The following is a 27195-nucleotide window of genomic DNA, read 5'->3' on the forward strand; positions in this document are numbered from 1 at the left end:
GGGAATTCTCTATTGCAACTTTTCAGTAAATATATCCTAAAATTAAGTTTATTGAAAAGTAAAGGGGGGTAGGGGCCCCCCAGGAGGGAACTCCATTAAGCGTCTGACTCTTGATTTCCACGTAGGTCATGATCTCAGAGTGGTGAGATTAAGCCCTGCGTTGGGCTCTGCACTGAGCATGGAGCCTGCTTGAGATTCTCTCTCTCTCTCTCTGCCCACCTGCACCACTCCGGCACACTTTGCTCTCTAAAAGAAAAATAACAAGGGAAGAACGAAAAGTAAAGAGGGGGCTGGAAATAGTTGGTTCCAGATTTAGACCTATGATTCAATGCTGTTATGGAGGATCAAGGCTCTAATTTTCCACAATGTCATTCTTAGGGAGTTAGCTACTCACCTGTTAGTTTATTTCCTTATGGTGTTGCTGCGGCTCCAAGCCTCACATTCTCACACAAATGCATTCAAGACAAGAAGAAAAGGATAGGATGAAACAAGTATTTTCCTTTTATGAGGGAGGAAAATAAAGCATACTCCCATTTTCTAGATGGGAATTGACAAGGATTCTCTCCTTAAGCAAACTCTAATCAGGCTCTTCTGACCTTTCCTCTCAACTAGACCTCAGTCTTGGCCTGTAAAATATACAAACTCAGCATGACTGATTTCATCCTCTCCCCCCTACACACACACACACACACACAAATTATACTTTTAAAAAGCAAACACTAGGGACATCTGGGTGGCTCAGTCAGTTAAGCATCTGTCTTCAGCTCAGGTCATGATCCCAGGATCCTGGGATCAAGTCTCACCTAGGCTCCTCACTCAGTGGAGACTCTTGTCCCTCTCCCTCTGCCACTCCCTCTATTTGTTCTCTCTCTTTCTCTCTCTCTTTCTCTCTCTCTCTCTCTCTCTCACACACACACACACACACACACACACAAATAAGATCAGAAAGAAAGGAAGAAAAGAGAGAGAAAGGCAACTAACATAGTTCTGATAGCTCAAAGCTGCATCCCTAAGATGACCCTAGCTATCTTTAAAATACTCAAGGCTGCCAAAAAGAATTTAAAATTTGTTCTAGCCAACAACTGATAATAGGCCCTTCACCACCATTTGTTAGAGCATTTGCTAAAAGGGATTTACAATTTGTAAGTCCCTCCTCTCTGCAATTGAGGTGTGTATCTCCTATAAATCAGTAGAGTCTCAAGGACTTGAAAGCCATCCCTTTGAAATGTAATCATCAGAAAAAAATAGGAGTCTGTCTCCCCATCTCTGTGTAGCCCACACAGCTGGCCTAATAATTATACCGACCTGTCATTTTGTCATTTATCATTTCCCTGACTCATATTTCTGTCTTTTCATTCTCCCTCCCTACTCCCTCCTTCTCCCTTTAAAACACTCAGCCACCTCTGTACAAATTCAAGCTGAATTTGGTTCAGGCTGGACCCCTTCCCTAATTCAATAATATATTACCGATTAAAATCTGTTCTTAGCACCTTAAAATGTATCCAGCATTGCTTATCTTTGACAAACTTAAATAGATATAGCCTAGAGTTACATAACTACTAAACAGCTCAGCCACAATTTGATTCTGGGACTCTAAATCCATGCTCCACCTTGTTGACCGTTCCAAACAGGCATAATATGTCGGAAGAAAAGCCAGTGCCAAGTAGAATCAGATGAGTGTAAATAATCATGGGCAAGAGAAGACCCTGAGAACTTAATAATTTGTCATTCCACAGTACAGCTTTCCTACATCTTTTATGTTAACCAACACCATAGAACTGGGTACATTTGGGCAAGTAAAATAACTGCTTTGAACCAGTGGATAGTAAAGATGTGAGTTTATTCCACAAGTGAAAAGATGTGATAAAATTCTTTCTCCATTTAGCAGCCAGGATGATCTCAGAGTTCACTAATGACTAAGGAATATCTTCCAAGCTAGCCGGTACTAACAGAGATCTGGAGACTCCATCTTTACTCTTTTGTTTCATTTCTCAAGTTGTTCGGAAGTCAGACAAAGTGCTATGTATGGAAAATGATAGGGACCTCACAAACACCCAGCCAAGGTCAAGACCCAAATTTGACAGGGGAAATAATATATTAAAAATCATCCCAGAGTTAGGAGTCTTTCATGTTCTGTCTCCCTCCCTGATACTTCCCACTCATTCTCCTTTCCCCTTTATGGAAATATTAGAAAGGGAGACAGAACATGAGAGACTCCTAACTCTGGGAAACGAACTAGGGGTGGTGGAAGGGGAGGTGGGCAGGGGTGGGGGTGACTGGGTGACGGGCACTAAGAGGGGCACTTGATGGGATGAGCGCTGGGTGTTATTCTATATGTTGGCAAATTGAACACCAATAAAAAATAAATTTATTAAAAAAAACTATAAAACAATGACAGAAATTTTAAAAAAAATCATCCCAAAGAGCTTAATTCACTGACTTTAAATCAGCATGCTTTTCAAAAAACATTTCCCATACTCAAATCTGCCCTTTCCTTTGTGATTCTTCCCCTGATCTGCTTACAAAGTCTTTTTCCCACAAATTTTAGTTACATTTTCTTATACTTCTTTTATGGTTGCATATATAAAACTGTATAAGTGAGAAAGCACTTTTTTCTCTTTTTAGAAATTAATTGATGTGCATTATGCAATTATCACTCCCTTTCTCCAATACCATTTTTGGAATAATTCTTACTCCCATAATTGTTCATGCCACTTTCATCATATGCTAAATTCTTATTTCCATGTGATATTTTATGTATTGTATTTTCTTGAGCCTCCTGCCTTATTGACCTGTCCAGTCTTGCTCTGGGACCAGTTCTAAAAGGATAAAGAAATCACGCAGAAAACACGTTCATGGCCCTCCTGGAATGTGCTCTTTGAAATAGCCCTTCCCATGTCCAAAGTTTCCTGCATACCATGTGCTGTGAATGGCCCTCTTAATGAACTTAATTCATCCTACTTCCATATAACGCTGGTTCACCACAGCTATAGAAGAAAGTAGTGAAAAAAAAAGAAGAAGAAGAAAGTAGTGAGTGGTGTGGAGAGAGTTCAGCAAATGACAGACCAGGTATACACTTGGATAAAAGAGAAAAATCAAAACAAAGATCTTGGTCATCTCTAGTGAAAAAAAGAAAAATCCCCAGTGGTTACACTACACAACTCTATCTACCTAACATTTTTAAAACAATAAAATTTTTAAAATGAGGAACAGATTACTGGTTCCAAGGAAATGGAGAGGTGGTGGGCAAGAGAGAAATGTTTAGCTATAAAAAAGCAACACTGCAGGTCCTTGTGCTGATGGAAATGTTTTACATCTTGACTGCAGTGGTGGACAGAAAACCTTCACTTGATAAGATTGTATAGATCCAAATATATAAATAAGTAAAACTGAGGAAATCTGAATATGATTGGTGGATTGTTTTGATGTCAATATCTTCATTATTGATATTGTAATGTAGCAAAATATTACCATAGAGGATAACTGAGTAAAGTATAAGGAATCTCTCTGCTCTTCTTTTACTACTGCATGTAAATCTGCAATTATCTCAATAAAAATTTAGGTCAAAGAATGCTAAGGCCTTCCCAGATTGTTTTGTTTTGTTTTTTTGTAACTGCTTGGAAAGGCACCTTGAAATTGCAACATCATTGGAATCTCTCTAAAGCATTGCTTGTAACTTTCTGTTATGATGGAAATACTGTAGATCTGCACTGTCCAATACAGTGGCCACTAACACGTGACTCCTGAGCACTTGAAATATGGCTAATGCAACTAAACACTGAATTTTAAATTGTGTTATTTCAATTAAATTTACATTTAAATAGCTACTTGTGGTGTGGCTCCCATATGGGGACAGTACACAAATGAGATTCGCTTTTATAATCCCCTATTCCTCTGTTGTAAGTTGGAAATAAGAAGAAAAATCAATTTCCCAAAAATGAACTAATTTACAAACTTTGTGTGAGGACCCATTCCCTCACTTTAAAGTGTGGAAAATAGGGGGATCCCTGCGTGGCTCAGAGATTTAGCGCCTGCCTTCCGCCCAGGGCATGATCCTGGGGTCCCGGGATCCAGTCCCCCATCCCTGTATGGAGCCTGCTTCTCCCTCTGCCCGTGTCTCTCATGAATAAATAAATAAAATCTTTTAAAAATAATAAAAAATAATAAAATGTGGAAAATAAGATGCATCCTGACGAGTTAGAGTGTGAGCAAGGGCTTCAAAAACCTCCCTCCCACCTGTACACTGCAGTACCTGGATACAAGTAACCTGATGCCCCTGCAAGAGGCCACCCTGTGACATTTCAGTGAACTCTCCCCATTATGTAAAAACCAACCAAGGATTAGCCACTAGGTTTGCTTTCACATACTTAGGGAAGAAAACAACACACACTCAAACCCTTGCCATGTTACTGCCAGCTTATTCCACAACTAGAGTTACCAAGGCTTTAGTTCAAGAGATTTTTTTATTTTTATTTATTTATTTTTTTAGGGGCACCTGGGTGGCTGAGTTGGTTCCGCGTCTGCCTTCCACTCAGGTCATGATCTCAAAGGTCCTAGGATCAAGCCCCACGTTAGGCTCCCTGCTCTGCAGGGAGGGAGCCTGCTTCCCGCTCTCCTTCCGTTGCTCCCCCTGCTTCTGCGCTCTCACTATCACTGTCAAATAAATAAAATCTGTTTTATTTTTTTTTTCAAATAAAATCTGTTTTAATAGGGAGTTTAAAAAAAAAAAAAAAAAAAAAACACCGGAAAGCAAAACCTGTGCAAACACCCCATTCTTCGTCTGCACACGCCAACAGTTTAATAGTTGCGTAAATACGAGGGAAAAAAATCACGGAGAACCAAGGATAAAAGCTCCGTTTCGACATGCTGAGCGACACGGGCATTGGAGGACGGGGCAGCCGCGAGGTCAGGCCAGGCCACACCCCCGCGGGTGCCGCGGACCGGCCCAGGGCCCGGGACGACCTCCTCGGGAAGCCACGCCCAGGCCACGCCCCTAGCCACGCCCCTAGCCACGCCCCTGGCCACGCCCGCCCTGCGCCTGCGTAGAAAGGGCGCGGCGCGGAGCAAACACGCCCTTGCAGGTGCGCCCCGGCCGCAGCCATGTCTGCAGCCTCCCGCGTGGCGCTGGTGACCGGGGCCAACAAGGGCATCGGCTTCGCCATCGCGCGCGAGCTGTGCCGGCAGTTCTCGGGGGACGTGGTGCTCACGGCGCGGGACGAGGCGCGGGGCCGGGCGGCCGTGCAGCAGCTGCAGGCCGAGGGCCTGAGCCCGCGCTTCCACCTGCTGGACATCGACGACCTGCAGAGCATCCGCGCCCTGCGCGACTTCCTGCGCAAGGAGTACGGGGGCCTCGACGTGCTGGTCAACAACGCGGGCATCGCCTTCAAGAGTAAGGGGATGGGAGCTAGGAGGGGAGGTGCCCCCGGGCTCCTAAGCCAGCGTGGGCTGCATCCGTCGAGGGACCCCTGGGGTCAGGCCCGCAGCGCCCCGACATCCAGAATGGCTCCCTAATGTAGGACGAGGGGTGGAGGCCCGGGGAGGCGCTGGAGCAGAGCCCGGCAGCGGTTGCAGTGCTTTCCAACCAGAGAGACCGTTGTGATTCCTCTGATTCCTTGGGACACTTTTTCCAGATTATCAGAGTTTCTCTGGCATTGGACTTCAGGGCAGTTGGGTGGATTTTTATTGGTTTCGTAATAAGCAAGACAATCGCACACGTTGGTTGACCAGACTTCCCCTGTGAGCACCACCCTTCACCCAGCCTCCGCCAACCTGCCGTCCTGTAACACCACATAGTATCATAAGAGAATCGTGACTGATGCCGGTTTTACACAACATTCACTAGATTTCACATGCACCTTTGTGCTATGTATGGTTCTCTGGAATTTTACCAAATGGACGCTAGTAATGCTATTCTCTTTCTCTCCTCCCCCCACCAACCCCTCCCCCCCCCAAGCTAATGATCCCACGCCGTTTCACATTCAAGCAGAGGTGACCATGAAAACAAACTTCTTTGGAACCCGAGATGTGTGCACAGAACTGCTGCCTCTAATGAAACCCCAAGGTGAGCCTGATGAGGAACCCAAGCTGTCGTGTTTCTAGCAGGATCTGACCCCTGCCTCTCTGGTCTCATCTACGTGCCCTGGCCCCTTTCCCTGCTCAGCCACACTGGCCTCCTTGCTGTGCCTCCCCCGGGACTCTGTTGCTCTGCCTCATGACTCTTAAAATTACCTGTGAGTCAGCAGTGCCCTGTGTTATGCTTTCATCTGAGGCTCTGTCTTAACCTTCGTGTCTTCAGAACTCTCTTCAGGAGGCCATTTATTGGCTCCATGCCACTCACAGATGCAGTTGACTGAGAATTCCTTTCTGGACCCTTTCTTCACTCTCTCCTCTCTCTGAGCGATTTTATTCAGACCAGTGGACTCCACGACACAAACTTTTCTGGCTCCTCGAAAATCTTATCACCTGCCTAGAACATTTCCAGAGCTCCAGACACACATGGTTCTCTTCCTGTCTCTCCTCCTCACCATGCCCTCCCACGGCCTGTCCAGCTGGGTACAGACCCCTCCCCATGGCCTCCTGAAGACCTGCACACTCACATGTGGCCATAGCTGCTGATAACCAGTGGTGTGTCTCCAGCAGATGGGGCAGGTGTACTGCCCCGCCAGGCTGTTGCCACCCTCTGCAGGCCAGCCTGGGAGCTGCCATGGTAAAGCCAAGGCCACCAGGATGTGAGACGTGCCATCCTGGAGCTCGCCAATTCCACCCCAGGTATCCCTGTCCGGCCTTCCTGCCTATGTTTGGATTCTTTTCCATGACCATATGGACAACTGTACATATATTTTCTCTACCTTGTGATTTTCTTAGTGACATACACTGAGGGCCAGCTAAATCCACTTCTTCATCAGGGTAGTCATTTTCCATCAGGACTACATCCTGAGGAGGCTTGACTCAGTCTTCCATCAATATCACTATCAACATGAGATTCATGGATAAATGCTGGTTGAGTAGGGCTCATTAGCCTGGTGTGACACCTCATCACACTACCGTGGCACACCTAACCTGAAAACAAGAATCAAGAGATGCTGGCACATATCTAGAGTCCCACTCAGTGACTAACAGTATGTTCTGTTCGTCACCATATCACATGGCCATATCTCCCATAGTGGTGCCACTCAATTGCTCAGGCTTATGTTCAGCCTAGTCAGCTCCCAAAAACACAAGTGGGCTTGGCAACATGTAGGCTTCACCCTTTGGGGCATCTGGTAGAATTGAGCTAAGAGATGTTATCCTCTCCTCAGAGCAGTGAGTTTCTCGAGGCACCTGTGTATTGTTGGATGCCTCTTATTGCAAGACCCATTATTCGTGCCTTTACCCTCATTCCTCCTCCTCCTTGTTATCCCCATTCACCTTGAAGGAGACATAAAGGTCAACATCTGTGCTGGTCCCGATGACCTGCAATGATACTACTCAATCTAGTGCCTTCCCTCCTGCCCACTCCCATTCCTATAGGTCAGGGCTGCATAGGTCTAGACGAGTGGGCTGGCACAACCACTCTGCAATACAGCTATGTTGACTGTCAGTCCTGTTTTGCCACACAGGGGAAGGCACCGTCCACTCCATTATGTCCTTAGGAATTCTGACATCAAGATTTAAAGCTATAGCTACACAGTTTCTTGCTTAGACATTATCCTTGCTTCTTATTTCCACAGTTGCAGCCCTGGTCCCAGGACCATGGTGTGAGCAGGAAGCAAAGGAAGTTGAGATGGTGTGGGGAAGAATTGTAAGGTCAAGGCAGCATCCTCCCAAACCCCCTCTTCCCCACATTCCCCAGTGAAGCAGAAGAATCTGCCCAGTGGGGAAAGTCCCTTGCCCCCCGCCCATGTTGAGTGTGAATACATGCTCATGAATGTGTGTAAGCCCTACATACTTTTCATCTGGTGTTTGAGACAAGCAAGGATTGAGATGCCTGTTCCAGTTCTCTGTGGAACCACTCCATGCAGAGGAAAATGTGTTGCTTGGCCTGCAGAAATGTAACTCGTTAGGCTAAATTGTCGCACTATCTTCTGTTCTCATCCTCCTATACTGCTTGAACATTGGCATCTTCCTCTAGGTTTACTCAAAGTTTGGTCCAGAAATAGGGTCTTTACGTGTCTGGACCCATTTGGAACCTCCAGGGCTACTACCTTCCATGCAACTTGACAGCCATGTGCTTGGCCGCCCCTTTGGGAAATCACTCCCATAACCGCCTCCAGTCTTTGTCTCTTTTGCTGAGAAGTACAAGAGTCCTTCACATGTGTTTGACTCACAGGGTGCAAGAGTCTAAGTCGACAATAACCCCAGCTCTGCATTGCTGCCATGGCCCCATTTCCACTCATCTCAGGGACAGTAGGGCCATGTCATACAAGCACACCAGGATATCCACTTGCTGGTTCCAGTCCCACTCCAATCCTGAAAGTGGTTCTTCTGCTGGGCATTGACATATCCTACTTTATCCCTTAAATTGCCATAGTGGACTCCACAGGGCCACTATGCCCTATATGGAAGTCCTTCAGTCCTCCGGCTTTCCAGTGCCTCTCTTCATGTCTGTATTCTCAGGCCATAACATACTCCCAAGTTCATAAAATCCCTATCATAGACAAATCACCATGCAAGCCATGCAACCCTATTAATTTGTTTCTACCATCCTTGAACAGTAAAGCAGCCTTCCAAACCAGATGGAACTGCCCACCTTAAACCAATCAGCTCTCTGATGGTCAGTAGAGGCCTGTTTGTAGAGTACTCCCCCAGTGACCATAAGATCCTCAGTAGGTCCCAAAAGCAGCCTTAGGGAGAAGGAGGTAATCCACTCTTGAATACAATGAGTGTCTAACTCTCTCCTTAGCAGGTTCTTGTATAAACCATTTCCATTTTCCTATGGAACATCTCAGGGCCCACCTTGTAGAATGTTGGTAGACATCATCAGATACCTTAAGGGTGTAACAAGTTTCAAGACCTTATCATACCCTTCACTCATACAAGCAGTCTTTATTATGCTCCTTGTAAACTAAAAAGATCTCAAGAGGAAATTTTCTAGAACAAAATCTGAGTAAAATTGGTATCCATCAATCTTGTGCCTTTCTATGTAACATTTTGCCTTGTATTTTAGGCAGAGTGGTGAATGTGTCTAGCGTGGTGAGTGTCCGAGCCCTTAAAAGCTGCAGCCCAGAACTACAGCAGAAGTTTAGAAGTGAGGCCATCACAGAGGAGGAGTTGGTGGGGCTCATGAACAAGTTCGTGGAAGACACAAAGAAAGGCGTGCACAGAAATGAGGGCTGGCCTGATAATGCCTATGGAGTGACAAAAATCGGTGTCACTGTCCTGTCCAGAATCCATGCCAGGAAGCTGAGTGAGCAGAGGAGAGATGACAAGATCCTCCTGAATGCCTGCTGCCCTGGGTGGGTGAGAACAGACATGGCAGGACCTAGAGCCCCTAAGAGCCCAGAAGAAGGAGCAGAGACCCCTGTCTACTTGGCCCTGTTGCCCTCAGATGCTGAGGGGCCTCATGGAGAGTTTCTTATGGAGAAAAAAGTTGAACAATGGTGAGCTTAATTTAGGCCTTCATCCACGGAACCCTTTAGGATAACCCCCCTCCTTTGACCAAAAGGATTCTTCCATTTTCAATAATAAGCCTTTCCACAGCAAAAAAAAAAACAAAAACAAAAACAGAAAAGAAAGAAAGAAAAAGAAAATGTATAACATATCCCTATTAAGCATGGAGTTGTAATAGGCTACTAATTGTGTGAAGGTATTTTTGATTTCTTCTGTAATACAGGGACAGAAAACATGAAATCATGAACCTAGAGATGAATAAATATTCATTTATAAATGCCTCTTTGCAGCCTCTATATGGTGAACCGGCTGAGAAATCTGCTACACCTAAGATATCAAGAGATCTTGATCATGAGATCAAGAGAAGTTAGAATTTCACTCAAGGGTGAGCAAACATTATGCAAAGGGGCAGGGAGTAATATGTTTATCTTTGCAGGCCACACACTCCTCCCTGTTGCATTTACTCAGATCTGCTGCCGTAGCATGAAAGTAACCACAGACAGTATGCAAACCAATGAGCATGGCTGGGTGTGGCATGCAGCCTATTTTACCAGCCTGTAGAAGAGCATGGACAACACCATGAGGGGAAGACACCCCCTGTGGTCTCTGAATATCAGACTCCTTGGGAAAATAACAATTGCCAAGTGTGAAATGGCAGTGGCCATGTAAGATACATCTATTGGACAATTTGAGACAATGGGGAAGATTGAGTAGAGATTGGGTTCCGATAACAAGTCCCCGGGAGTGGGGCCCAAGACACCGGTGTGACCAAAGATTCTTACTGTCCCATCTAAGCCCTTGGTATCCCTGTGGGGCTGACTGAACATCCCCCACATGCTTCCCTTCACAGGAGCATGAATGTTGCAAAGATGCCTGTACTCTACTGATTACTCTTTACTCTTCACAGGGATTTTCAGGCTTACCCAAACCATAGGTGATACACCCTGAAAGCAAGGTTAGGGTCCTTATGTTAAAAGTATTTCACTTTTTCACATCAAAAGAGCTGAAAAATTACCATTATTTTTCATTTGTAAATGGACATATGAGGAATATTAATGTATAGGAAAAAACCATAGTATCCTACTACCAATTTCCAAAAATAACTGGTGCCACAAAGGTCTTTCCTTCTTTATACCTTAACATTGAATTATATAGAACATTTTTTAATTGTGACCTTAAACAAAAAATAGGCACTTTAGGGAAACGGAGTTATGTAACCATTAAACATCTAATCAATATACCTTGGCCCATAGATTCATAGACCTCCTGTCCCACGTGAGGATCCCTGGAATCACCCAAAGGGGGAACCCTGCCCACACCCAAGTCTGAGCACGGGACCCAACCCTCTTTCGCCCTCTTAAGTTTCTCCTAAGAAAGTAAGGGTTCCGGGTCCTCAGAAGCACTTTCCCTGTGCCAGCAATTTCACTGCATCTTAGAAGAACCCAAAGATTCCCATTCTACAGAGGGAGGACTCTTCCCAAGAAAATATCCAATACTCCTTTTTTTTTTTCTGTTGAGGTTTTCCCAAAATTTAGTTCAACTACCATGATTCTCTAGCTCCTTATACTCCATCACGAACCACCTTTCTTTTGGGGAACATGTCAGTCCAACCTGAACCATATCTGGGTTCAGAAAAGTGACCCTAAGAGGGCAGAGTCCTGTTTGTGTTCAGGGTTCACAGGAGACATACCTTGTACAGGTCATTAGGAAATCTGGAACATTTGGCTCCTCCTTTGATGGAGGGACTGAAGCTCCTCTAGGAGCCTACTGCTCGATAACAGACACATTTCTACTGGCATCTCTTGACTGTGGCCAAGGCTCTGGAACACCACCTCCCTCCCCGTGGCCAAAGCATCAATCATTCACCACACAGGCTGGTGCTTGCACTCCATGCAACCATGTCGTCATACCCCATGAGGCGGTAGTGACTGGAGCTAACAAGAGCCTTGACTTCGCCACCTCAAGGGACCTGTGCCGGAATTTCCCTGGGGACGTGGTGCTCACTGTGAGAGACCAGACACGGGGACGGGGACGGGCAGCCAGGCAGCATCTCAAAGCTGAGGGCCTGAGCCTGCACTTCCACCTGCTGGCCATTGACAACCTGCAGAGCATCCGCACCCTGCGTGACTTCCTGTGGGAGGAGTTTGGAGGCCTGGATGTACTGGTCAACAATGCAGGCATCACCTTCAAGTGTAAGAACATGGGAACACTTAGAACAGGGGATCTCCGTTAGGGAACCACACAGAGTGGGTTGGGGATGATGCCTGAGCCACTACTATGGGGTCTAGAAGGGCTTCCCTGGGGAAGGAGGTCAGACTGCAGGCACAGAGAGACAGAAGCCTCTGGGGGGTAAGTCTTAGAGTCACAGTGCCTTGGTATCCCCATGGAAAAATAAGGGACCTGACCTAGTTATTTGGGTGTTTTTTTTTTTTTTCCTCAATTTGGATCTGAGCCATTTGGTGAATACTTACCCCATTTTGTAAGAAACAACAAATTGCAAACAGAGGTAAACAGAAATCCCATTGTGCACACTTCCCTAGCCTCCCCAAATGATGCCAGCTTACACAGCTACACGGCATCAGCACAACCGATAAACCACCTTGAGACCATACAGTCCACTAACCTAGACGTTGCTGAGATTTCAATAGAATGAACATGAAAACTAAAAGAATGTATTTGTTGGGGATCCCTGGGTGGCGCAGCAGTTTAGCACCTGCCTTTGGCCCAGGGAAGAATCCTGGAGACCCGGGATCGAATCCCACGTCAGGCTACTGGTGCATGGAGCCTGCTTTTCCCTCTGCCTATGTCTCTGCCTCTCTCTCTCTCTCTCTGTGTGACTATCATAAATAAATAAAAACTTTTAAAAAATGTATTTGTCATATCCTGGAATCCTCTCAGATGGCTACTATTTATTAATCTTCTCTGCTTCTCCCCTAATAGCTGATGATCCCACACCCCTACATATTCAAGCAGAAGTGACCCTGAAGACAAACTTCTTTGGCACCCGAGATATATGCACAGAACTGCTGCCTCTAGTGAAACCCCAAGGTGAGCCTGATGAAGGGCCCAAGCTGTGCTGCTTCTGGCATGATCCGGCCCCTGAACTCTGGCCTCATCCAGAAGACCCTGGCCCTGCTCAGCCAGGGCCTGGCCTCCTTGCGGTACCTCCCCCGGGAGAGGTGTCCTCAGGACTCTGACACACTTGCCCTGCAGTCAGCAATGTCCTCTATCCCTCTACTCTTCCACTAGAGGCACTGACTGTCCTATCCTTCAAGTCTTCATTCAGAACTCTCCTCAGAGAAGCCCTTTGCTTCCTCCATGCCCCTCACAATGCACTTCCCTGGGATTCCTCTCTGGACCCTTTCTTCTCCCTCTCCCTCTCTCTGACAGATTTTATTCAGACCAATGGACTCTGCTATCCAAATGTCTCTGCTCCCCGCCAACATCTGTCGCCCCCTAGAACATTCCCAGAGCTCCACACACACATACTTCCACACCCAAATCCTGCCCCTCCAGCCCTCAACTCTCCCTCATTTAAACATCTACATTATCACAGCACTTACCATTTTCAAAAAAAAAAAAATCCTGCTCACATAGCCCACAATCCCCCAATCATGAATAATGTGGTCACTGTGCCCAGCTCCTGATTATCAGGGACCAGGTCTTAAGAGTGGTCCTATGGGTTTTGTCCTCTGCATTTTTCTGCAGGCCTCTCCTCCATCCCAGCTCTACAACAGATACTCAGCTATCATTTCTGGATCATTCCAACTTTCCTAAGAGACCCTACTTCTGAGTCTTTTACTCTGAGGTCATTCTCTGTACCTTCTGGGTGCTCACTGTCTCCCAAAATTCCTTCAGGAGCAAAGCCCAAGCTCTGAGCATCATTTGTAGGGATCTCTGTCATCAGACCTGCCAAAGACCAGGCCCATGGATTCCCCTTCACTTTCTGCAATGCTCTGCACAAGACAGACTGCCATCATTCCTTGGTTGTAAACTACTGTAATCCTTACCCCATGTGAATGTGATGGGGGAGCCACCACCCATGTACTACACTAATTAAGATAAGCTGATACTTTTAGAATGATTAGGATGTCTCCCTTGAAAAGAGTACATGCAGGTACATTTGACTCCCCGTTCTGCCCCCATTTCCTCTTCTGTCCTGGAAAGTTCTCGTACTTTTTGCGACACTTCCTTCACTGGCATGTGGCAGGGCAGCTCTCAGATGTCACCTGTCTCCTTTACTCACCACAAACCTTGAAGATGGGATGAATTTACTTGTGCCACCCCCACACATCATACAGGTGCTCCCCTTAGAAGGCAAAATGACTTCTGGCTGAGGTTGGATCTCACTTACCTCAACAGTGTTGCTTATTGCTGCCTTGTTGGCCTTGGACCAGAATGAGGAGTGAGTGCTCTCCTGGATTTGCTAAAGCAGGTTCTAATCAAACTCTACTGATCTTAACTTGGGGAACCTGGACTGCATGGACATGGACAGGCAAGCTCTATTCTCCTTGTGAAAGTAGGATTTTCTTGCCTATTGCAAGAGGAGACTTCTTCCCTTATTTGGGGGGATGGCAGCCACAGTGTTTCCTGTGACCAGCACTTTCTTTGGAGATTCTATTTGAGATAAATCTTAGCTAGGATAACCAAAAGCAAATATTGTCCCTCCTCTCCCATACTGCAGAAACTAGGATACAAAGAACAGTCTTGAATGACTTCACCAGATCTCTGTGGTTACAGAACAAATTCCAAAGACTGGTTTCTGCTCTATTGGCTCTGTTTTTTTGGCGTGAAAGAGCAAAACTAAAGAGAATTGTGACATTAAAGACATTGAGGAATAGGAGGTGCTGCTATTTCATATTTTTAATCCTTTCTTCAAAAAGAGTTTTACGGAAATAATTTAGCCATTAAAAAAAGATAAGAATCTACCCAACCAGGTGGCCACCACCGATCTTAACCAGGCAATCGGTATCTAGGCCATGAACATCCCTTCCCACATCCATTGCTTTTCCCTCCCATTCCCTTGAATTTGTATTCCTTTGAATCATTTGAATGATCCACTCTTTAAAGTGCTAAACTTCTATTCTTCTTTTTTTTCTCTTTTAATCTATATGTACTTATTTAAAAAAATATTAAGTTATACCCATGTTGAAGGAAGTGAGCAAAAGTTTGAAATTTGAAAACTCCTGTTCATCAGATATTAGCTAAAGTACTAGGAGAAAATACAGACTTGTAAGGCTACCCTTACGAAGGAAACCTTATCAAAAGGATTCATAATCTTCATTTGAGAAGATCTAGTATAAAAGGTAACTCTCCCTCAATCTTACATACACACACACACACTGACATACTGTTGTCCTTGAAAGGATTGGTGGCTAGATGGAATATTTATATATTATCCCCATTCAGAAATGGAAGAATAATGGCTCTCAAGGACACAATCACAGCTGATTGCAGACTGAGGTCATGTGGCATCCTAACTAATGATTTTTCAAACTACACAAGCACCTCAAATATTTGCCACTGGAGCACCTCTCCAAACGACGCCTTATCCAATAAGGCAAAACAAACAGAAAATCAAAGGACTCTGCTGATTGGGACCAAGGTCTTCCTCACTGCAGGCCTTCAGGCACCTCATGGAAAACAACTGGAGGCACATTTAAAACCCTGAAGTATTCTGTGAAAAATCCCTTATCACTCCAGACACTTAATACTGCTAACCTTGTTATGAAAAAAAGATGAATCCTCGAGGGAAAATGATGAATGTTGAATCATAAAAGGTCATGGGAATTGGCTGTGGACTTAATGCCCCTTGAATAGGCTTGAATATCAAGGAATACACTTGAAGTGGTGACCGCAGAGGAGAGGATGTCTAAACCGTGTTACACACTACGTCACACACACTGTCACACACTCATGCAGTCACACTCACATTCACATACAGTCCCTGTCTCTCACACACTCACCCACATCTCACACACTCAAATGCACTCACACACCCTTTGCACAAGGACATTCGGATGGCCCATATACTTCCTAGCCCATATACCTGCCATGTGTATTCAAGTTCAGAGTCTCTAAAATGACCCTCAAAATCCATGAATACACTTGAAGACAAAAACGTTTACATCAGAGTCCTTGCTATGGAAGCTCCACAAGTTCCTGCACCTGTGTTTCCTGTCCTGAGCTGTCAGACCACAAGGATCTACAGTCTCACTCAGTTCCTACGAGAAGCCCCCAAGTGGCCACCCTGTTCCCTTGGGGATGTGGTCAGTGGGTGGACAGGCCTGGGGAACAGTGACTAGCAGAGGCACCCACATCTAGCAATTTACCTACAAAACCATTCTACTGCCCGTCAGACCTCCTTCATTACACAGGTCAGTATTTTCATAGCTAATCCTAGACCCCCTGAGATGGACAACACAGAATAGAAAAGATGTCATCACTTCATTACAAACAGCCTACGGAAATTTAGTAGTTTCTCCTCCTGCTGTTAATGCTACAGGTATGTAAGAAAATGGTCCTGAGCCCCTGTGAGTAAAGACAGCTGCCTTTCTGGTATACCAGTTACCCCGTGTGGCTTCCTCAGGCTTTGTCTTCCCTTTGTCCTGCCCTTTATTGCACACACTTGTGTGTTTTTGCAATTTTGAATCATGAATATGTATTATTTCAATTGTGAAAAAGGCAGGTAATATTTTTAAAAATAAATTCTTTGAGGATTTTATCGATTTGAGAGAGAGTTGGAAAGTGAGAGAGAGAGATAGAGAAAGAAAGCAAGCATGAATGAGAACATGAGGAGGAGCAGGGGGAAGGGCATAGGGAGAGACAGGAGTAGACTCCCTGCTGAGCAGCGAGCCCCAGGCAGGGCTTAAGCCCAGGATCATGACCTGCGCTGAAGGTAGAAGCTTCACTTACTAAGCCACCCAGATGCCCCTGAAGGAAATTTAACTAGTTATAAGTAATATATATTTGAGAAGTACTCACTAAACTTTTTAAAAATTTATTTCACGTTAGTGTAGAATTAGTTTCAGGAATAGGATTCCATGTTTCATCAGTTACATATAACAATCAGGGCTCTTCCCAACAATTGCCCTCCTTAATGCCCATCCCTCATTGAGCCCACCTTCCACCGTCCTGCCCTCCAGCAACCCTCAGTTTGTTTCTACAATTAACGGTCTCTTATGCTCTGCCTCCCTCTCTTTTTTCATCTTATTTTATTTTTCCTTTCCTTCCCCTATGTTCATATGTGTCTTAAATTCCACATAGTGAAATCATACGATATTTCTATTTCTCTGGCTGACTCATTTGGTTTAGCATAATACACTCTAGCTCCATCCATGTTGTCGCAAATGGCAAGTTTCCATTCCTTTTGATAACTGAGTAATATTCCATTATATATGTATATATATCACATTCTCTTTATCCATTCATCAATCGATAGACACTTGGGCTGTGTCAATAATTTTGCTATTGTTAATAGTGCTACTCTAAGCATTGAGGGATACATGTGCCCCTTTGAATCACTATGTTTGTATCCTTTGGATAAATACCTAGTAGTGCAATTGCTGGGTCATAAGGTGGCTCTATTGTTAACATTTTAATGAACCTCCATACTGTTTCCTAGAGTGTCTGCACCAGTTTGCATTCCCAGCAGCAGTGCAAAAGAGGTCACGCCCCCTCCCCATCAATGACAACATCTGTGGTCTCATGAGTGGTTAATTTTAGAATTCCATACAGATATGAGGTGGTATCTCATTGTGGTTTTGATTTATATTTCACTGATGATGAGTGATGTTGAGCATCTTTTCGTGTATCTATTAGCCATCTGGATATCTTCTATGGAAAATCATCTTTTCACATCTCTGCCCATTTGTATGAACATATGTATTTTTTGGGTGTGGAGTTTAATACGGTCTCTCTAGATTTTAGATACTAACCGTTTATCAGATATGTCGTTTGCAAATATCTTTCCCTGCCCCATCATTGCCTTTTAGGTTTTTTTTTTTAAGATTTTATTTATTTATTCATGAGAGACACAGAGAGAGGCAAAGACACAGGCAGAGGAAGAAGCAGGCTCCATGTAAGGAGCACGATGTGGGACTTGATCCCAGGACCCCAGGATCACGCCCTGGGCGGGAGGCAGGGGCTAACCCGTTGAGCCACCCAGGGATACCTCCTTTTAGTTTTTTTATTGTTTCCTTTGATGTGTGAAAGTTTTATCTTGATGAGGTTCCAAAAGGTCATGTTTGCTTTTGTTTCCCCTGCCTCAGGAGATATATCCAGTAAGAAGTTGCTATGGCTCTGGTCAAAAAGTTTGCTGCCAACTTTCTCCTCTAGGATTTGGAGGATTTCCCATATCAAATGAGGGTCTTTCATCCTTTTTTACTTTATTTTTGTGTATGGTGTAGGAAAGTGGTCCAGTTTCATTCTTCTGCATGTGGCTGTCCAGGTGTCCCAATACCATTTATTGAAGAAAGTCCCTTATTTCCATTGGATATTCTTTCCTGTTTGGTTGAAGATTAGTTGACATACACTTGTGGGTCCATCTCTGGGTCCTCTATTCTGTTCCATTGATCTGTGTGTCCGGTTTTGTGCCTGTGCCTTACTGCTCGATGACTACAGCTTTACAATATAGTTTGAAGTCCAGAATGCTGTTGGCTCCTGCTTTGATTTCCTTTTTTCAGCATTACTTTGGCTATTCGTGATCTTTTCTGGTTCCATGCAAATTTTAGGATTGTTTCTTCTAGCTCTATGAAAAAGCTGGTATTATTTTGATAGGGAAATCATTGAATATGTCGATTCCTTGGGTAGTGCAGACATTTTAACAATATATGTTCTTCCAAACCTGAGCATGAAAGTTTTCCCATTTCTTTCTGTCTTCTTTGGTTTCTTCCATAAGTATTCTCCAGTTTTCAGCGGTACTCACTAAAACATTTGACAAATAGTTTCCACTAACATTACACTTAACATGTTATTGATGAAATAAAGTACTTGAGTAAAAGAGCCCTTTCTAAAAGGTATTCCTCTTAGAAGACTGACACATGAAGAACATAGTTTTTACAATTCATTTTAATTTTCTCTCAACTTAATTTTCTCTCAATTTCTCTCTATAAGAGTCAGAGTGCCATCCATGCATCATCTCTTCCACTGAACTTTTTTGGCCCTGCCATTCCTCAGTGGGAGGAAACTCAGATTTAAGTGGCAATGACTTTCATTCCAGGATATTTATATTAAGAAAAGAAAAGTTTCCTAATTTTCTTGATCTCCCACTGTAGGTATGATCTCATGACCTTTCTATAATGATAAAAAGACTCATTTAAATATAAAAATAGGGGTTCCTGGGTGGCTCAGTCCATTAAGCTAGTCAGTCCATTAAGTCAGTACATTACTGACTCTTGGTATCACCTGACTCAGGTCATGATCTCAGGGTTATGTGATGGAGCCCTGGGTCAGGCTCTGCAATCTGAGGGGAGTCTATTTGGGATTCTCTCTATTCCTCTCCCTCTTCTTTGGACGCTCATCTTTTCATATCTCCCACTTGCTAACGCCAGCTCATGAACTCTCACTCTTCCCTAAAATAAATAAAATTTTAAATAAATATAAAAATATGAGATTAATTACTTATAGATGTCTATTAAGTTCATTGTTTAAATACTAACTACTTTTTCAGAAAAGAGTTAGTGAGAAATATGTCAGTGCTTTATACTTCTAACAGCTTTATTGAGATACAATTCACCTATCGTACACTTCACCCATTTCAGGAATCCAACTCCGTAGATTTTAGCAAATGGGCAGTGTTGTGGAACCATCACTGAGTCAAGATTAGCACATTGTCATCACCCCAACAGTTTCTGGACCCTTATCTATGAGCCCTCTGTTCCCCACCTGCCCCAAGCAACCACCAATCTACTTTCTGTCCCTACTTTTTTTTCCCCTGGACATCCCATATATGGAGAATCATATAATGAGTGGTCTCCTGTGACTGGCTTCTTTATTTCAATGATGTTATCAAGGTTCATCCATGGTGTAGCATGGACCTCATTTCTTTTTAGAGCATCTCTTTATAACATGTCACTTTTCCACTGCCCCTTTCCATGACCATACGGCCAGGCATTTTGTCACTGCTCCTGAGAGGATGATATCCCAAACCTAGAGAAAACATCATACAACTCAGCCCACTGAGGTGATTTGCTTTTAGCTGGCCACAGCACAGTGAAAAGTAACTTATCCCAACGTAGTCTGTTCACCTTCAAAAGGCCATCTTTAAACTCAGAAACTGATTGTGAGCTACTAAACACTTGTTCATAGAGCACTGCTCAGGTGACTATAATAAGGTCTCCAGGCAGTCCCAGAGGGGACCTATGAGGAAAAGTGGCTCTCTACCCATGATGGCAGGGAGTGCCTTCTTACACTGTACTTGCCATGTTCCTGTATAGGGCACTCTCTCTTCTTTGTGGAACATCTGGGCACTACTCAGTCCCTTTAGATCATTTCTGTCACATCACCAGAGACATTATGGGTAAAACAAGGTTCAAGACTGCAGCATGTCCTCGAGTTACAGAGGCAGTCTTCATTAACCCTCATAGCAAACTAGAAATTGTCTCCCAAATGGACAAAATACTAGCAATATTGGTATTCACCATTCTCACGCATGCCATTCTTTGTGACTCTTTGTGTTGTATTTTAGGCAGAGTGGTGAATGTGTCTAGCGTAATGGGCTTCGTAACCCTTAAACAGTGCAGCCCAGAACTGCAACAGAAGTTTACAAGTGAGGCCATCACAGAGGAGGAGCTGGGGATGCTCATGGACAAGTTTGTGGAAGACGTAAAGAATGGAGTGCACAAGAAGGAGGGCTGGCCTGATATGAAACTAGTCACCTATGGAATATCAAAGATGGGTATCACCATTCTGTCCAGAATCCATGCCAGGAAACTGAGTGAGCAGAGGAGAGATGACAAGATCCTCCTGAATGCCTGCTGCCCTGGGTGAGTGAGAACAGACATGGGTGGAGCAGATGCCATCAAAAGCCCAGAAGATGGAGCAGAGACGCCTGTCTACTTAGCCCTTTTGCCCTCAGATGCTGAGGGGCCTCATGGCGAGTTTGTCATGGAAAAGCAAGTTGAACAATAGGGACTCCCCTTTCGGTGCCCTTTGTGGTTCCTTACTATAATCTCCTCATGACTGACCAAAAAGACTGCTATCCTGTCAGCAGTATTCTTATAAAAAAATGAAAGAGGGGCAGCCCTGGTGGTGCAGCGGTTTGGCGCTGCCTGCAGCCTGGGGTGTGATCCTGGGGACCGGGATCGAGTCCCACATGGGGCTCTCTGCATGGAGCCTGCTTCTCCCTCTGCCTGTGTCTCTGCCTCTCTCTTCTGTGTGTGTGTCTATGAATAAATAAATAAAAATCTTAAAAACAATAAAAATAAAAAATAAATAAAAGAGGGTTGAGGGAATCACTATTGCTATTGAGGACTCACACTGAATTGCCTACTAATTCTGTGAAGTTTCTGTGATTTCTTCTGTGATATGGAAGAAAAAATGGAGTGGATGACAATAATAAATGAACATTACATGCGAATAAACAATTCTAAGTCAATGTCTATGTGTGCAGATTGTTTCATGCCAACCAGCCCAAAACTCTAACAGACTCTGAACTAGGTCAAGAGAAAGGACAGTTAAACTCAAGGCTTGGTAAACATTAGTGAAAGAGCCAGAAAATTAGTATTTGCTTATTTGCATGCCAGTGGTCTCTGTTGGACCTACTCAAATCTGCCGTTATAGCTGAACCTTACCATGGGTCATATATAAATCCCTGAATTGGGCTGGGTTTCCCTTGCCAGCATACTTTAGCAGCCCCTACTTTGACATGGACAACCCCATGAATGTTAGATATCTTCTCTGGACTCTAAAAATATCAAATTCGGGATCCCTGGGTGGCGCAGCGGTTTAGCGCCTGCCTTTGGCCCAGGGCGCGATCCTGGAGACCCGGGATCGAATCCCACGTCAGGCTCCCGGTGCATGGAGCCTGCTTCTCCCTCTGCCTGTGTCTCTGCCTCTCTCTCTTTCTCTCTGTATGACTATCATAAATAAGTAATAATAAAAAAAATGTTTAAAAAAATAAAAAATAAAAATATCAAATTCACTGGGTAAAAAAGCAATTGTCCAGTGCGAAATGGGAGTGAGTGCTTATGACACATCCATAAGACTATCTGAGACAGGGGCACCTGGGTGGTCAGTGGTTGCCTTTGGCTCAGGTCGTGATCCCTGGATCCTGGGATATGGTCTTGCATCAGAGAGCCTGCTTCTCCCTCTGCCTATGTCTCCACCTCTCTCTCTCTCTCTCTCTCTCTCTCTCTCTCTCTCTGTGTGTGTGTGTAACTCATGAATAAATAAATAAAAATCTACCTTAAAAAAACCAACACAAGACTACTTGAGACAAAGAGGAAAAGTGAGTATGGATTGGCATCAATGGATATGAAAGAATTATTGTCAGATCTCCTCAAGGTGAATGTGTTACTCATGTACAGACAAAGGGTCACCGAGCGGTAACATGAACATGGTTCAGCAAAATACCGACAAAAGGTAAACACATACTAATAGTAAAGTTGTCATCATTGTGGAGCCTACCTTGGTGAATACATGAGTGTCCACAATACTTTTCTTTCCTATTTCCTCTTTCCTCTTTGAAAGCTCTCAACACAAACACCTGGGAAACAAAAGGCCCTGGCTCTGCCGCCTTACTGGATGACCTTAAGCAAAATCCTGCATGTTGCTGTATGTCAGTCTCCTCAAGCGTCCAATGGGGGAACCGTCATAGGATTCCTGTGACGAGGAAGTGAACTCATGCAGGGAGACAGGCTGAAAACAGTGATGGTGCTAAGTGTCCTCCACCATGAGTTCCTGTAGTGGGACCCGAGATACCCGCAGCCCCAAAGGGAAACTTCTTCTGCCCTGCCCCAAACCTGGCTCCCCATAGGCTCCATGAATGCCCACCACCTCCACACCCCCGCCCCCCTCCACCTCCACACAGAAGCATCCAGGTTGTACAGACTCTTCTCCTCTCATGACCATTTTCACTCTTCACCAGGGGTCTTCTACTGTCAGAAATGAAACCTGAAGGCCCATGCAAGAAAGGGTAGGGTCCATGCTTTAGAAGCTTCTCCCTTTGAAGGGGCTATTAATTTTCTCTCTGTTATTTGGCTTTTCTCAACTAACCTATGAAGACTTTCAATGTCTAGGACAAAGAAATACCATCTCTCCTTCTAGCTTGAACATAAAGTCAGTATTGGAAAGATCTTTTTTCCTTGATACTTTAAAAATAACACGTCATTAGGAGCACCTGGGGGTCTCAGTTGGTTAAGTGTCAGACCTTCATTTCAGCTAATTTCATGATATGGGGATTCTAAAATCAAGCTGAGATGGCTCCAGCTCAGTGGAGAATCCGCTTGAGATTATCTCTCACCCAATCCGAATGTCCCTTCCCAGGTCACATTCCTTTTGTCTCTGTCTTTTCTAAGTAAATAAATGAATAGATAAAATCATTTTTAAAAAATAGCACCCTGGAGCCCCTGGGTGGCTCATAAGTTAAGCCTCTGCATTCAGCTCAGGTCATGATCTCAGGGTCCTGGTACCAAGCCCAGTGTTGGTTTCCCTGCTACTTGGAGAGCCTGCTTCTCCCTCTACCTCTTTCCATCATCCTGCTCGCTCTCTCTCTCTCTCCCCCTCTCTCTCTCTTTCTCTCACTTTCAGATAAATAAAAGCTTGTTAAATAAATAGATAAAAGTTTAAAAAGCACCTATTGTATATAACACTTTAAATGTGTCCTTAAATGAAACGAAAAACTAAGCATTTTAACATACACTGGATAATGTAACCATCAAATGAAACATCCAATACCTTCACCCACAGTGAGCTTCATAAACATCTGTTGCACTCCGGGATCCCTGGAATCACACAGAGGGAGAGCCCTGCCCACAGCCAAGTCTCAGCAAGGACTGAATCTCTACTTCTCCCTCTTGAGTTTCTTCAAAGGAGGTAAGAGGATTTGTGTCCTCAGAAGCACTTCCCCTGTGCCAGCAATTTTTTACTATTTTTTAATTTTTATTTAAATACATGAGTTAAATTTCATTTGCCAACATATAACACCGAGTACTCATCCCATAAACTGCCCTTCTCCAACCTTTTCTTTGTTTTTCAAAGTTAGGAGTCTTTCATGGATCATCTTCCTCTCCAATGGTTCCCCATTCAGTTTCCCTCCTTTCCCTTGCACTCCCTTTCACTATTTTTCATATTCCACATGAGTGACACCATATGAAGATGGTCTTCCTTCAATTGGTTTATTTCACTCAGCATAATACCGTCCAGTTCCACCCAAGTTGAAGCAAATGATAGATATTTGTCATTTCTGATGGCTGAGTAATATTCCATTGTATACATAGACTATATCTTCTGGACTACTAGTATGTTGAACAGCAGTGGTGAGCATGGACTTCTCTGTCTTGTTCCTCATCTTAGGGTAAAGGATCTAGTTTTTCCCCATTGACAATGATATTTGCTGGGGGCTTTTCATTCATGGCTTTTATTATATTGTGAAATATTCCCTCATCCCTACACTTTGAAGAGTTTTAATCAGGAAGGGATGCTCTATTTTCTCAAATGCTTTCTCTGCATCCAGAGGTCATATCGTTCTTGGCTTTTCTTTTATTGACGTGGTCTATCACGTCGATTGTCTTATGAATGTTGAACTTCCCTTGCATCCCAGAAATAAATCCCACTTGGTCGTGGTGAATAGTCCTCTTAATGTACTGTTGGATCCTATTGGCTAGTATCTCGGTGAGAATTTTTGCATCCATTTTCATCAGGGATATTGGTCTGTAATTCTCCTTTTTGGTGGGGTCTTTGTCTGGTTTTGGGATCAAGGTAATGCTGGCCTCAAAGAACAACTTTGAAAGTATTCCCTCCATTTCTATCTTTGAAACAGCTTTAGTAAAATAGGTATTATTTCTTCTTGAAATGTTTGGTAGAATTCCCTGGGAAGCCATCTGGCCCTGGTTTGGTTATGCGTAGGTTTCCAGGAATGCATCCATTTCCCCAGGTTGCCTAACTTCTTGGCATAGAGTTCTTTGTAATACAATTTTTAAATCATTTCTATTTCCTTGGTATTAGTTATGATCTCTCATCTTTTGATGTTGATTTTACTCAGTTGAATCTTCTCTTTTGGGATGTCTGGGTGGCTCAGCAGTTTGGCGCCTGCCTTTGGTCCAGGGCATGATCCTGGAGTCATAGGATCGAGATCTGCATCCGGTTCCCTGCATGGAGCCTGCTTCTCCCTCTGCCTGTGTCTCTGCCTGTGTCTCTGCCTCTCTCTCTCTCTGTCTCTCTCTCTCTGTCTCTTTGTCTCTCATGAATAAATAAATAAATAAATAAAATCTTTAAAAAAAAGAATCTTCTCTTTTCCCTTGAATAAGTCTGTGTAGGAATTTATCAATCTAACTATTTCTTTCAAAGATCAAGGTCCTGCTTTCCATCATCCATTCTGCAGTCCTTATCATCTATATTTCATTGAGTTCTGTTCAAATTCTTATTATCTCTCTTCTTCTGCTTGGTATAGGCTTTACTTGCTGTTCTTTCTCCACTTCCTGTAAGTGGAAGGCAGCTTGTGTACCCTAGATTCTTCCAATATTTTGAGCGACACTTTTATTGCAATGTATTTCTGTCTTCAGAATGTCTTGCTGTATCCCAAGGATTTTGAGAGTTGTGCTTTCAGTTTCATTAGTTTCCCTGATTCTTTTTAATTCTTCTCTAATTTCCTGGTTGTCCCATTCATCTTTTAGTAGGATGCTCTTTAATCTCCAAGTGTCTGAGTTCCTTCCAAACATCCTATGGTGATTGAGTTCTCATTTCAAAGCATTATGGTCTGAAAATATGCAAAAGATAGTCCCAATTTTAGCTATCAGTTGAGACCTGATTTGTGACCCAGTATGTGGTCTATTCTGGAGGAAGTTCCATGTGCACTTGAGAAGCATGTGTTTTCTGTTGCATTAGGATGGAAGGTTCTATATCTATCCATGAAGCCCATCTGGTCAGTATGCTTTTTTCAAGAGCCAACAATACTTCTATAATCCTACTCCTGGATTGTATCTCTGACATGTTACATAAATACATATCCATTAGGTCTGTGGCAGAGAATATTCTGGTTCTCATTGTGCTGAATTCCTCTGTTAGTCATTTTGTCCAGTGAAGAAGGGTTAAAGGAGCAAGCAGAGTCAAAAATATCAACCATGACCTAAGTAAAATACACCCTAGACAATTCCAAGGAAATCAGGGACGAGAAAATAAAAGAAAGAGAAGAAAAAGAAAAAAAAAAAAAAGACCATGACACTGAAAAACAAACATAAAAAAAGTAAAAATTTAAAAAATTTAAAAATGGTGGGAAGGATGTGGTTGGGAGACAAAATATAGGCTCACGGAGTGGTGATTCTCTTGGTTCCAAACTTATATAAAGCAGCAAAACTTATATAGAGACACACAAGCAACCCCGAAAACAGAAACACGTTGAAACAGTGGGGCGACTGGGGCGATTGGAGTGGAAGAAAGAATATGACCTCACAGAATGGACCAACATGGTGTACCACTAGGTCTATATATGAGGTACTAACTTGCACAATTATAAAACAAAACAAGAGTGATAAAATCCCCGTAACTTATATGTTTAAAAAATTAAATGGAATATGTGGAAAGCAATCCAAAAACGAACAATATATCTAAACATGGAATTGTAAAAATATGAAAGTCAAAAAGGAAAACTCTTAAAAATGAAGAGTCGATAAAATATTGTAGTTATAGCAGAAAAAGAGAAAAATATTGGCAATTTTTAACCTGAAAGTTAAATGAATCATAAAGGAAAAAACCTTGGGGGGGAAAGAAAACCCTCAAGTTCTATATACTCTTTCTCCCAGCCCTGGAGCTTAGTAGTGGTGCTCCATCAGTAAACTGGCTCTCCCCCTGTTCTTCCAGCTGGTCTTCTGGGGGAGGGGCCTGCTGCACTGATGACCAGGTATTTGTGTCTGGGAGGAGATACCCCACCCCTTGCCAAGTGGCCAGAATCCATAAAGCTGTTTGCCCTGAGAGGCCCTTGTTCCCTGGAGGCCTCACCTCTCCCAGGTGAAAGGAGAAACAAAGAATGGCAGCGGCCAGATCTCCAGCCCCAGAGCCAAGAGCTCCCCACGTGCACCAAACCCCAGTCTGCACACTGGCCTAGATGCTCCCATGGGCATCCTAGGGGGAAGTGAGCTGCACAAAGGGCAGGGCGCCAAGCTGCAGGAGGGCGGTGCTGTCTCGAGCAGGCCCCAGTTCCGCCTGTCCAGGGTGAATGGAGGACAGCCCACTTCGGCTTCTGCTGGGCTCCTGGGTAAAGAGAGTTCTGGTGCCAGCCTTTGTAACCCGGAGGGTTGCGGACCTCCAGCCCTGTACCCCAATCTGACCGTGGTTTGAGGTGAGCTTCCCCACAGGCACCCCTATTCTTACTGGGCCTCCGGGAATATTGAGACTTCACTGCCCCTCCTGTGATGCTGTCCTATGTCCCCAATGAGCACTTTCAGTCAGGGA

The 27195-nt window shown here is 44.0% G+C and overlaps 2 protein-coding genes across 2 annotated transcripts; both read left to right on the forward strand.

Annotated features, from left to right (window-relative positions):
* The first annotated feature begins 5047 nt into the window (after positions 1 to 5047).
* LOC144301906 (carbonyl reductase [NADPH] 1) lies at positions 5048 to 9869 on the forward strand. The gene is made up of 3 exons (XM_077879142.1): positions 5048 to 5389; positions 5954 to 6061; positions 9146 to 9869. Exons 1-3 carry the CDS (start codon positions 5101 to 5103, stop codon positions 9580 to 9582), a joined length of 834 nt encoding a protein of 277 aa, XP_077735268.1. The 5' UTR covers positions 5048 to 5100; the 3' UTR covers positions 9583 to 9869.
* Positions 9870 to 11206: 1337 nt separating this feature from the next.
* Positions 11207 to 21184, forward strand: LOC144301570 (carbonyl reductase [NADPH] 1-like; the record flags this gene model as incomplete). The annotated part of the gene is made up of 3 exons (XM_077878684.1): positions 11207 to 11780; positions 12529 to 12636; positions 20276 to 21184. Coding segments are annotated over 3 exons (984 nt in total), but the record flags the coding sequence as incomplete, so codon positions are not given.
* Positions 21185 to 27195: the final 6011 nt, after the last annotated feature.

Source organism: Canis aureus, chromosome 30 (assembly GCF_053574225.1).
Source record: "Canis aureus isolate CA01 chromosome 30, VMU_Caureus_v.1.0, whole genome shotgun sequence".
NCBI classification, from domain to species: Eukaryota; Metazoa; Chordata; class Mammalia; order Carnivora; family Canidae; genus Canis; species Canis aureus.

What these genes read in the sequence shown, in the direction of transcription:
- LOC144301906 (XM_077879142.1), top strand. Translation starts at nt 5,101, where the DNA reads ATGTCTGCAGCCTCCCGCGTGGCGCTGGTGACCGGGGCCAACAAGGGC. An exon ending in CGCGGGCATCGCCTTCAAGA is followed by an intron (nt 5,390 to 5,953) that starts GTAAGGGGATGG and finishes CCCCCCCCCAAG; the next exon opens with CTAATGATCCCACGCCGTTT. An exon ending in GCCTCTAATGAAACCCCAAG is followed by an intron (nt 6,062 to 9,145) that starts GTGAGCCTGATG and finishes CTTGTATTTTAG; the next exon opens with GCAGAGTGGTGAATGTGTCT.